At 44.7% G+C, this 12,848-nt stretch overlaps 1 protein-coding gene across 4 annotated transcripts in view; it reads left to right on the top strand.

Annotated features, from left to right (window-relative positions):
* LOC108265400 (fibroblast growth factor receptor 1-A) overlaps window positions 1-12,848 on the top strand; it is a 35,256-nt gene that overhangs the window by 7,865 nt on the left and 14,543 nt on the right. For all 4 annotated transcript variants that reach the window (XM_053680103.1, XM_017467673.3, XM_053680104.1 and 1 more), the window contains 4 exons: window positions 1,864-2,024; window positions 10,193-10,447; window positions 10,561-10,668; window positions 11,341-11,513. In XM_053680103.1, the coding sequence (XP_053536078.1) occupies window positions 1,928-2,024; window positions 10,193-10,447; window positions 10,561-10,668; window positions 11,341-11,513 (633 nt within the window). In that variant the 5' untranslated portion in view covers window positions 1,864-1,927. The remainder of the gene's footprint in view (window positions 1-1,863; window positions 2,025-10,192; window positions 10,448-10,560; window positions 10,669-11,340; window positions 11,514-12,848) is intronic.

Here is a 12,848-nt window from a genome sequence, read left to right as displayed (position 1 = left end):
CCTTCTTCCTTCATTCTCCTGCAGTCGTAGCATTTGTTCACCGGCATTGTCCTTCCAGTCCCAGCACGGAGCAGCTGGAAAGGTGACGAAATCCCCGACGGAGGGATTTGCATAAACTCCAAGGCAGTGATTAATACACAAATGACTTTTGCCGCATACAAAATCGGGGGTTTAGTCTCGAGAGTAATTTGGCATCGCTTAAAGGGCAACACGAGATTTTCAGCTGCCTTAAAGTGTGATCACTTCTTTGCACCGTATAATGTATAATTCCCAGAACACCCCCCCCCCCCCCCCCCCCCCCCCCTCCAAGCTAATGAGTGTGTTTGTATAAGAGTGAGTAACATTTGGTGAATGAGCTCCAGGAATCAATAGGACAAATGGTGTGTTGGGTTCATGCGGGGATGAGATGCACTCTAGCATGTCTGTCTGTCCGTCTGTCTTGGGGCTCTCCACTCTTTTCAGTCTGCTCATGGGGAACCGTAGACATACATGTCCACTGTGATGTTCATCTTTTCTTCCCCCTGAATAAACGCTTTTGAGTTTGCTCTCTTCTCCATCCGAGTGTTACATGAAACGCTAACTGTTGCTTTAAATTGTGAGGTAAAATACTCTATTCTGATTGGTCTGGAGGTGCCGAGTAATTTCCTGCAAGCTCTGAAGAGCTTTCAGTTATCATTTCTATAGTAACAGCTGTTTCACAGGGATTTGTACAGCTGACACTTCAGGTCATCTAAACCTAATAATAAACCTGTTTAAAACCATGCGCGTATTGTCGATAATGCGAAGTTGGAGATGTTAATTTAACACGTGCGGAAGGAGTCTCCAGTGTTAGAGCTTCGTTACGATAAGTTTTTCAACGCGGGGGGAGGGGGGGTCTTCAGGACAGACGGCTTTGCGCTTCGCACGTTCCTTTTACCGTCATGAGAGTGAAAAAGGAGAGGCTGGAGAGAGAGGGAGCTTTTTATAGCTGCTATAATGTAATAAGTAAATAAGAGTAACTCATTTGTTTTGGGGGAATGTCACAACATTAAATGTACCTATAAAAGGATTATAAAAAAAAAAGTATGCTGTGTATGTATGTGGAAATCGTTGGCAGATTCATAAAACACTTCAGGGTGTGTTGTTACTTCATGGTGGTAACAGGAACTCTGCTCCATGCTGTGGATTATTTGCTAAAACAGCATGTCCCCCCCCCCCCCCCCCCCCCCCCAAGTGTTTTACTCCCTAGTTCACATGCAGCTCAGCGTGTCTTAGTTTTATTTAGACATAACAGCTTGTCTCTTCAGCTTCCACAGTGCCGGCAAGTGAAAGATTTAATTGGGAAAATGTCCAGTCCTTTTTCTTATCATATGAACGTCAGCGAATCAGAGTGCGAACGAGCAAGGCTGGAATCCTCGAACAGGGGACGCTGTGGGACGTGCTGTTCTGTAGCCGCGCAGCGTGAGTTTGTTTTTGCCAGGGCGAAGGTGGGACACTGGGTTTTTTTTTTTTTTGTTGTTGTTTTTATCACGCTGTAAATGCTCAGTCACTCTGCTGCATGAAGTTCTCAGCTGCACGGTTAAAGCAGCATCGCTGTTTCCGAAACAGTGGTTTTGGATCTTGCTGGAATTCGAGGCCTGTGGTTGTTGTCTTGGCTTCTGGCCCGGTCTGAAAAATGTTGGCAGATTGAGCTTTCTTGGATTGAAGGATTTTTTTTTTTTTTTTTTCCCCCTCACGCGCACAGTGGTGTAGATTTTAAAATTATTTTTTAAAAATCCATGTTTAATGCGCCATTAAGCTGTTCGATTAAAAATGCAGTTCTCCTAGAGTGTCTAATAACGTGTGTGTGTGTGTGTGTGTGTGTGTGTGTGTGTGTGTGTTTAGAACTGATGTCCTAGCTGTGTTTATGGAGAGCTGCTCCAGGCAACGAGCTCTGTTGTAGAGGAGCATGATGAAGAACACAATGAAGGTCATGCTGCTGCTGTTCTCGGTTCTTCTAGCCCAGCCTCTGCAGGGCCGCAGCAGGCCGGCCAGCCCAGAGCAAGGTGAGGAACTGTTTTCTTCTCTTTTTTTTTTTTTCTTTTTCTTTAACCTCCTATACACATGCTTTTCTTGGTCACTTCATGGTTGATTTAATAGTCTAGTTTTTTATTTATTTATTTAATTTTTAAAGCTGACTACTAAAAAAAAAATCAGCCATGCATGAGCTGCTTCAAATACATAGAACGTTTGTCAGTAACGGAGTCGAGTAGCGAGCCATTGGTGAACGTTCAAGTCTAATACAGTTTTTCGGTTCCAAGAGCATTATTGCTGTTCTAGTGAATCAAAGAGTGAGTCATATTGTGAGTTGAATAGTGATTCACGTAGCGAACTGGTAGTGGATTTCATATCTAATACTTTTTAGGCTCCAAGAGTCATGTGCTTGTGAATCGAACGATGAGTCACCAATGGAAGTTCAAATAGCATTATTCGTGTTGGTGAGTCGACTAGCAAGCCACTAATGTGAAGCGCATCTCTGGAACTCATTTTCAAGTTCCAAGAGCATCGTTTGTCCATTAGTGAGTCGAATAGCGAATCAAATAGTGAGCCACTAGTATAAGTTCAGATCTAATATGCTGTTGAGGTTCAGAGCGCATAATTCATGCGTTAGCCAGTCGAGTAACAAGTCACCGGGTCAGATAACCATAGCCACTAGTGGAAGTTCACATGTAGTATTCATTCGCCAATTCGAAGAGCATGATTCGTGTCTTTTGTGCTTTTCCAAAGCAAGTTTGAAGGCCTGTGTGGAGACATAAACAAGGAGCAGGTTTAGCTTAAACTTCAAACCTGACACACAGATGGTGCTAGAGAAGAGAAAGAGGGAGGGGGAGCGCGCGCGCGCGAGAGAGAGAGAGAGTGCGTGTGCAAGCGAGCACACCATGAAATGAAATCCTGAAAAATGTGTCTCTTGGAGACATTCCACTGGTGAGGGCTGCTGTCTCGCTCACAGGTTTAAACGTGCTCCACCTTTGCACTTCTGTTTGGGGAAAACCACTGTGGCCTGGGGCATGACAAACACCACACGTTACTATTCCCATGTTATGATAGAGTTGCTGTATTTTTATCTATCTATCTATCTATCTATCTATCTATCTCTATCTATCTCTCTATCTCTCTTCCTTCCTTTTGGCTTTAAATCAACCAGTTTAAACTAGGGAGGCAGTATACAAGGGCGTATAGTTGCTGATATCTCTAGCCTCCAGGTACACAAAAATACCCCCCCCCCCCCCCCCGTCTTTTTGTCTCTCTATACTCCTTTTGTAATGAAAAGGTATTTGTTGTCAAGGGAAGACTCGACTACCAGGGAAGCTATAAATTACTGCATTTTTTTAAAGGAGGAGAGGAGACAGCGAGCACTCCACCCTGTGGCGTTATTCCACAGTGGAGATCGTATTTCTGGGAAAGAGAGCCCAGTTTTCATTCTGATACGCGGCACAGAGATATACGAATAAGCGAGGCCTAGATATATCATCTAAACACACGGAGGACATTTCAGGAAGTCCAGGTGGGGTTAATGCTGGGTCAGCCAACAAGGAAATAAAACCTAAAATATCCAGACAGCGGGTTCTTGCGCGTTTAACGGCGTCTTGCTCAAGAGGCTCGCCGATTTGACCAGCACCTTGAGGGTTTCAAAAAAGTGACGAGAGGAACAGATAGGAGAAGAGTCTGAATGTGACGGATTAGCTTTTAACCTTCTCTGCCATTCCATCACCAAATGTTCAGGCGTGCTCGGGAGGCCCCTCTGCCCCCTTTTTCCTCTCTTCTCCTCCCTTCTTCCTCCCGTCACGGTAAATGGCAGACTCTTCCCGCTCCCCCCACTCCTCCTTCGTTTTCTGTGGAGTGAATGATAGTTTCAGCTGTCGACGAGTGGCCTGATGCGCCGGCATTTGTGCGGTCTGTCCACCTCCTCCCCAGGAAAAAACAAACGAAACCAAACACTAGGACCTCAACAAGTGCCGTTCAAATACCATCTTAAAGCAATCAGCAGTTGTAATCCTAGCAGCCCGTGTTTTTCATTTCCTTTGGGCTTTTCTGTTTTGACAATAAATGGAAAATCTCCAGAAAATCTGTTTATTTCTATCATCATGTCTGTATTAGAGGAATTCACTTCCTGCTTTGAATTTTTTATTTTTTTATTTTATTTATTTATTTTTGATTAATTCTCCGTTATGCTTACAGGAAGTGTTTACATTTGTAGAGGAAGTTTGGTGTCATGCTGAGGATCAATCTCCTATAGATTCCTTTGAATCTCAGCTTACTCCTTATGAGACCGGGAGTCAGTCAAAGGTTGGAGGAAGAGTGGAAGGATTAGTCGTCGCTGGGCTTGTTCGTGGTTTGAGTGATTTCAAAAAACTGTTTTGATTTTGACAAACGCAGCTTTTCAACAGTTGCACTCTGCTGTTAGTTATTTTGTGCGACGTATGTAAACAAGCTTTTTCGCCCAAGTCAGTGTTTCCTAAACATCCAAGAATGCCCACGTGTTTTTTTTTTTTTGTTTGTTTTTTTTTTTTTTTTTTCTTTCTTTTTTTTCTTTCCGTTCTCGACTCACTTCCAACACTCCTGTACGAGGTCTTCAGTTTTTCCTGGTGGTTTAGGAGCTAAGAAAGGGCATAACTGTGTGGACGGCGGCTTAAATCGAGTTCCCTGCAGGACGATGAGTAGAATTGAGAGCTAGTAACGAGAAGCCTGCTTGAGAAAGCTTACCTACTCTGTCCGTACAGGATTTCACTGCGTTTTTCACATTTTTATTTAAATTTGAGATTGTCAAGGCCGAAAATACTTTATTTTGCTACACTTCTTTTTTTTTTTTTTTTTTTTTTTTTTTTTTTTCCCCCTTTTTTTTTTTCTCTCCAAATTTGCGATGCAACTTGCAGAATTGGCTAAACTGCAATCGTATGAAATCGTTTTGCACGGCCTTTCGGAGTGATCTTTGTTGTTAAACGAGACGTGTTCGCTGTGCTCATGTTTATCGCACGTGAATCGAAGAGGGCTTCACGTGACGTTTACTTGATTTTGCGTTCATTTGTGCGATCGCAAAATCCTGTACAGACTGGGTCGTTTACGTAATTTGACTAACGCACCGTTCAGTTAAATCTCGGAACTCTCCGACCTCTGACTAGAGAGCGGGGGGGACAAACCGAAACGGAGAGAAAAGCCCTCTTGGCTTGGAACTACTACACTGGAAGTCAGGAAGGGGTATTCAACCCCAAGTTAAGCACATGATGTTATCAACTAGGCTGGTGTTCTAGGTTCTCAACCATGGGGTCGTGTCCCGACGTGGAGTCAAGCATGGAAAACTGATGCCTGTTTTGGCAGGGCTGTATGGAAGTGTGTGTGGGGCTCATCCATATTTGTGCAGAGTGACCTGCTTACATTCCTTTCCACTATTCCCCCTTTATTTGGAATTATCCTTCTCTCTCTCTCTCTCTCTCTCTCTCTCTCTCTAATACACACACTCGCTCGGCCTCTGTGGCGATTGGGACGGGTGGAGACTGAGGGAACAATAAGTGTGATTCAGCGGGACAGGCTGATCTCACCCCCACTCCCCTTTTCACTCGCTGTGTGTGTGTGTGTGCTGGTGCGTGCTTGGGTTGTGATTGTTTGTAGAACTGCAGCCATTGTGAACAAATGTCATTAGCATCTATGGCTTGATGGAGGCCCACATGAGAGCGGTGTGTGAGCGGGGGGCTGGGAGAGCATTCACCCCCATTTGCTTATTGCCTCCCGATGAGGAGTTCTCCACCAATCAAAGCAGGCGATAGGAGGACCTGTGGCGATAATCAGATTTTTGCTAATGAAATTTCTGATCTCCTGCTTTCAGTCTTGTTTCATGGATTGCTGTTGTGGCTGTAAAGAAAAGAACCGAGACGCATCATGGGAGAGGATCCTTTCGGATGAATCGAAAGCGTAGCGAATCAGTAGTGAATTGAACTTGTTGTATTGGTATCTTCTGAAAGATGGAGTTTCACACCCTTACTACCGAAGCCACTAATTAACATGGTCCAGTCCATCATTAGAATCCAATAAGAGAAAGCTCTCTATTTCATGCTATCTCAGTTTAAACATGTCTCCAGTCCTCTTTTCTTCAATCCGTCATTCAATCACGAGTGCGGCTTCCTAAAGGAAATCCTGGCGCGCGTTCTCTTTGTTCTATTGCTTCCTATTCGGACAGCAATCGAGCCTCCAAGGCCGAAAGCGCTCCGATCCAGTTGATTCGTTTCAGCCTTTACTCTGGGGGGCGGTGGGACCTTCCTGTCATGATTGGATATCATCCATCATGCACGTCAAGTCGGTCGTCGAAGATGGCTTGAAGAGGGAACGAGGAGAGAGAGAGAGAGAGAGAGAGAGACCATTCCCGGCAAGCTCCTTTCTTCACCCTGAAAATATGGCCTTTGATCCGACTGACTTAATCCCATCGTGGAATCTGGAGGATCGGCTAAGTTGGCGAGAAGACACGCAGCTCGGAAGGGTTTAGACTTTTCCATTACAGCGCAATAATCGGTTACTGTTAGAGCTTGGATTCAGGACACAAAAGTAATTGTAGAAAACACACAGTGAGTTTAAGCAATCTCCTTTCCTTTATTGGTTTAATTGGTATAGTAAACTTAGCAACATCTGTCCTCTGACGCTTGTACAATATTACCTTGTTTGATATCGTTTTGTTTCTTATGTTATTATATTTGTGTTCTTATCCAGGATAGGAAGCGTATCCATTAACCCCCACTTATCCGCCGGTCGCCTGCACGTATCGCTTCATTCATGTAGATTCGGAGCAAAGGTCAGAAGTCGACCGCATAGTTTCCTGACTCAGTAAAACGTACCTGTCTCCGTCAGGACGAGCGGATATGGTACGGTCTCGCCCGTGTCTCCGTCAGGACGAGCGGATATGGTACGGTCTCGCCCGTGTCTCCGTCAGGACGAGCGGATATGGTACGGTCTCGCCCGTGTCTCCGTCAGGACGAGCGGATATGGTACGGTCTCGCCCGTGTCTCCGTCAGGACGAGCGGATATGGTACGGTCTCGCCCGTGTCTCCGTCAGGACGAGCGGATATGGTACGGTCTCGCCCGTGTCTCCGTCAGGACGAGCGGATATGGTACGGTCTCGCCCGTGTCTCCGTCAGGACGAGCGGATATGGTACGGTCTCGCCCGTGTCTCCGTCAGGACGAGCGGATATGGTACGGTCTCGCCCGTGTCTCCGTCAGGACGAGCGGATATGGTACGGTCTCGCCCGTGTCTCCGTCAGGACGAGCGGATATGGTACGGTCTCGCCCGTGTCTCCGTCAGGACGAGCGGATATGGTACGGTCTCGCCCGTGTCTCCGTCAGGACGAGCGGATATGGAACGGTCTCGCCCGTGTCTCCGTCAGGACGAGCGGATATGGTACGGTCTCGCCCGTGTCTCCGTCAGGACGAGCGGATATGGAACGGTCTCGCCCGTGTCTCCGTCAGGACGAGCGGATATGGAACGGTCTCGCCCGTGTCTCCGTCAGGACGAGTGGATATGGAATTGTCTCTTGCGAGGTTCGTGCGTCCTCGGTCATTGCACACACAGCTACTGATATTTCTATAGAGCATTTCTTGAGCACTTGGCAATTGACCCTAATAAAGGGGTCAGATGTGAGAGATGCTCATCGTGACCCCGTGATGGAAACGTGTACAACGAAAGGAATTTGTGGCCGCTGGCTGGTGTGTGTGTGTGTGTGTGTGTGTGTGTGTGTGTGTGTGTGTGTGGCAAAACCACGGTGGCTGGCTTCTGCAGCACTTCAAAGTGACACTGCTTTTTACAGCGACTCTTTTATGGCCTGCATGTGGCCTGGAGTAATAGCATGAATGTTGACAGAGGCTTATCAACTGAAGGGAGGGAGGGGAAAAAAAGGTTATTAAAAAGAAGGAGGGATGGAAGGAACATTTTTTTTAAAAAAAGCTATGAGCTACGAAGTCAGCACAACATAATCTTTATCAGTCTTCATCAAGCTTCAGTTCTTGACTGTCTGCTCTATTTTTTATTTTTTTCCTGTCTCTGGTGTTTTTCCAAAGTGAAGTTGAGCCCCCATAACCCCTCTGTTCCTGTCAGGATTAGTAGTCTGTTCAACAAGCAGGAAATACCTCAACTGGGCCTTACTGGGGTCACCATGGTTACTTTGCCCGAGAACCTGCTGCTACAGGCCTCCAGTCTCTGTCTCTCTCTCTCTCTCTCTCTCTCTCTCTCTCTCTCTCTCTCTCTCTCTCTCTCTCTCTCTCTCTCTCTCTCTCTCGGTCTGTCTGCTTTGCTTTCACTCACCCTTTGCGTGCTTTTGTTTGCAACGTTAATAGTCCTGACTGAGGGGGCAGGACCGCTGTATTGTCACTAGCCAGTAGGGAATTCTGCATTTGTAGGCGTGACGTCGTCTTTCATCGGACTCGACCTGACATATGTCGAAAAAAAAAAATACGAGCTCTGCAACATATCGTTAGGTGGGGGAAAAAAACCAGGGAAACCCTCTTTCATCGCCAACATCCTGTTTGCCTAGTTTGTGTTTCCTTCATTGCCAGTTTTGCATGCGTTTTGAGGAAATGTCAACTTGCAGTGCAAGCTTTTGTAAATCATTAACTGCTTTCAAGAGACTCGAGGTGCCGCACTTGAATAATAATAATGAAAAAAGTATTAAAATTACCATTTCCATGCAGAACCATTTGGCATTTGTGCTGTTCTGAGATCTCACCTTGGCCTATTGTGATTCAAGCAGGAACAATTAGCACATGACACTGTTTTACAAGTGAGACTTTTATAAGAAGCACCGAACCAGAAGACCTCCTGCCAGGTACCCCAGCAAGGACCATTTGCCCTAGCAACCCCCCACAGCTAGCTAGCCAGTTGGACACATTAGAAGGGGAAAACTGGCTTGTTGGTGCGTCAGTGTTGTGTTTACCATCCTCACGAAAAGCAGAAAATCTCAGTCCTCTTCCTCTCACCATCATCAGCAAAAACAGGGGCTCAGGTGGCAGTGATACTCCCCTCCTCACACACTTCCAGCCCACAATTCAATTTGGGCTCCCGCTTACGACTGACCTGACAATTGGCTGTTGACTAATTCAAGCCGTGATTTGATTGTGCTGAATCAGAGCTTTTTTTTTTTTTTTTTTTTTAGCAGGCTGATATTCTGGAGGCAGGAAACTCGACAGTTTGGAATTTGACAAAAAAATATTGGGAGGATATGTAGAACAAAATTTGGAGTAGAGGTCACAAGGATTATCAGCGTACTGACGTCACTGATGTGGGTGAATCTTGTATATGGAACTTTCATGATGAAATAAAAGCGCACAGCTCTCACTACCGCTAGTTTCCTCATGACATGTTTTGCCTAGAAATTAAGCTAGAACCTGACTATTGAATATGCTAGTGAATATTTCCTAAGTAGCTAGCTCTTAGACCGGACACACTCTTTCACAACTAGGAGCATTTACAGATTGAAATTTTCACTGTATGGATAATAACCTAGTCTGAAAATATCCTGTTTTTTTTTTTGAGTAAAATACACAAGTTGGTGGGGATTATTATAAATCTGTTATAAAACAGTTTCTTTTGGATATCTTTGTATATCTAACAAAAAAAAAAAAAGCTCAAATCCCCTTATCGTTCTTTCTGAGAAAGAGAAGGACTTTTCGTTAAAATCTCTCGCACTGTCCATATTTATCACGTCGTTGTTCTAAGGTGCAAGAAAGGTGGCGCTGTGCAGAACTTCCTACAGACAGTCGTCTTGTGCAGGTCTTAGCCAGCGAACCTAAGTTTTAATTTGCATTCGAGAGCCGTCGTGTATGCAAAAGTCAAGAACGTGCCGGAGGTTGCAAATGTAACGCGTTCATGACAGTAACACTGCGTAATGGATTACGCAAAGGGTTTTCGGTGCACTCGCGTCTTCCGGGCCAGTGGGTGCGTTTCGTATGATTTAGAGCGTCTAGTGGAAGGGGTTTGTGAAATTTTTGCGTCTAGCTAACTGTGCCTAAATAAATAAATAAATAAATAAATGTCCCGAGTGCGGTTTGAGATCATCGCGGGCTTCATCGTACTCGTGTGAAAATTCCATCGCACTGGTTTGCTCGGAACCGTCCGGCGCCACGAGGGGGGAAAGAGCCGGTAGTTTCCCTGTCCTCTAACTTGACCGTTTTTATCTGTGTACTTGTGTGTTGTGTGCAGTTGCCCTGTTAGAAACCGCTGTGTACACCTTGTACGAGGGAGATAAGCTGGAGTTGAAGTGTAGGAGTAAAGAAGAGCCTCAGGAGGTGAGCTGGACCAAGGACCAAGTTCTCCTCGCTGACGGGGAACACACTCATCTACGCAACGGTCAGCTGGAGATCGAGGGCGTGGAACTAGCCGACTCGGGCCTTTACGGCTGCTTTGCCCGAGGCCCTGCAGGCAACCACACGGAGTATTTTAACGTCAATGTCACGTGTAAGGAAGAGAGCTGTGAAAAGTTTTCCAGGTCAAAGAAAACTTGGCCAGATTTGTGATCTAACAAGATCTCATTTGCTGATCTTTTGTGTGTGTGTGTGTGTGTGTATTAGATGCCCTGGCTTCATCTGAAGATGACGACGACGACGACGAGTCTTCTTCAGAGGAAACGAAGCAGTCCAGCAGCCAGAAGTTACTCTCAAACAGCCAAGAGCTATCGCGTGAGTGTGCCTGTCCTCTCTGCAGACTCATAAATATCTACGCTGTAACATGAATGAACTCTGAAGCTGATTTAGTGAGCCTGTGCGATGCATTTCCAACATTTTGCAGAGCTCTTCGCATGAACTTAGGCAAGTAATTGTGGAACCTTGTGGACTGGTCCTCTTGGCAGTCCTGGAGCATTTCAGCAGGACATTTCGCCTCAACTACTTATAGCAGTTCTGTGGAATGCACTTTAGGCTAGAGCTGTGGGTTGATAGGGTTTCCTTCCGTTTGGTGGATTAGTCTTGATGTGTTGAGGGATGCTCGTTACACGTCTCGAATCCCGTGCTGCTGTTTGCTAGAGATGATGTATTGTCCACGCATTTGTGTGCTGACCGTGATTTTAATCTGTTATTTGTGACTCGTTATACCACGCCAATGTACAATTCTCCCTTCTGATCGTTCAGAAAGTAAAACGCTTCAGGACGTTGCGTTCTCGGCAAATAATCGACTTCGTAGTGATCACTCTGCTTCGCGACCCCAACTCGTGATTGGTTTATTTCCCTATAACGGCACGTTCCCAAGCGTGGCAATGTCCGACTACGCCGAGATACGCCTCGGAAGACCGTAAACACGAAGCTGTAATCACGACTCGCCTTTTTAGTTTCACTCGCTCCTTTTTGATTTTTCAGCAACGGCTCCGGAGTGGGCTCAGCCTGATAAGATGGAGAAGAAGCTCCACGCCGTTCCAGCCAGCAGGACCGTCAGATTCCGCTGCCCGTCCATCGGTAACCCGACACCCACGCTCAAGTGGCTGAAAAACGGCAAGGAGTTTAAGAAAGACCAGCGAATAGGAGGCTTTAAGGTGAGAACATCAACAAAGCGTCGTCCATTTATTATTACAAAAAAAAAAAACACAAACATTTCCTTAAAATGATCCGAAAGTGTCGGGATGTTTGGTTGATTTTAATGGTGCTGTGCTTAAGTTCCACACCAGTGCCGGTTGAAAGGTAACACCTGGCCCTACAAACAGACACAGTGAGGGGTTTTTTTTTTTTTTTTTTTTTTTTTTTTTTTTAAATAAACGTACAGGGCTTCAGGGCAGAACTCCGTAGTATGTCTGATCTGGAAGCTTCAGGTTGATGCTGCACTTGGACACCAATAGGCTTGACTATCCTTCTTTTATTCTGCTACTTGCATCAAAAACAAAGCGGGCTTTTAAGGACTGATATTTCTTCTTTAGCAATCACAGCCTTTACATACATACATACATACATACATACATACATACATACACACACACACACACACATATATATATATATATATATATATATATATATATATATATATATATATATATATATATATATATATATATATATACACACATTTTTTACATATATATGTATACATTTTTTTTGATAAATCTTCCAAAATTACCACATTTTTTCCCCTTATTGCCAAGGTGTTAATTTGTCCACTCTGGGTCATTTTGTTTTTTATTTCTGTTATTATTATTATTATTATTATTATTATTATTATTATTATTATTATTACTGCTCATACATATCAGTTCAGATATTTGTCTTGGAGGCGGAGGGATATTATGTACTGTGTATGTAGTAAACTCTTAGATTCTCGTAGCAAGTAACCTTTCCTATAACAATGTAACCAGTGTGCCTAAAGCTCGGTGTGTCCCAAAGTTAAAAGGAATGAATTGTGGCAATGCTTCTGTTCTTCTACCACCAGCATAGGAAAACTCACAAAATGGAAATCGGAAGATAATAAGAATCAGCTCTCGATGTGTAATGCGTCACCGGCCATGAGTCACTCTCCCCATTTATTCGTTTCATTTTATATCCTTCAGTATTCACTGCGTCATCCGTTTAGGACAAATTTGTTCCTTCTCGCTGCAAGTTTGTTCTTTGCAGTAGTAACCCGAGCACAAATGCTACAGAATCGGATCGCCTTGAGAAATAAAACTGAAATTGCGATTACGCGACCCCTTAATTCGGTGTATTCTTGTGGGCGGCTGTACAGGACGACTCTGAAATGTCCCTACGAATGGCACCATTTCACTGTTGGTAATAAAAACCCACAATACTGAACTAACGAAGAACCCACACAGTTTTATTAAAGTGACATATAAAATAGTCAGTCAGACATTAGTCATGTTTTCCACCGGGTAGAGTTGGAG

This window comes from Ictalurus punctatus, chromosome 5, assembly GCF_001660625.3.
Source record: "Ictalurus punctatus breed USDA103 chromosome 5, Coco_2.0, whole genome shotgun sequence".
In the NCBI taxonomy this organism is placed as follows: Eukaryota; Metazoa; Chordata; class Actinopteri; order Siluriformes; family Ictaluridae; genus Ictalurus; species Ictalurus punctatus.
Note: the sequence above shows the minus strand (reverse complement) of the source record. Positions and strands in the feature narration are given on the sequence as shown.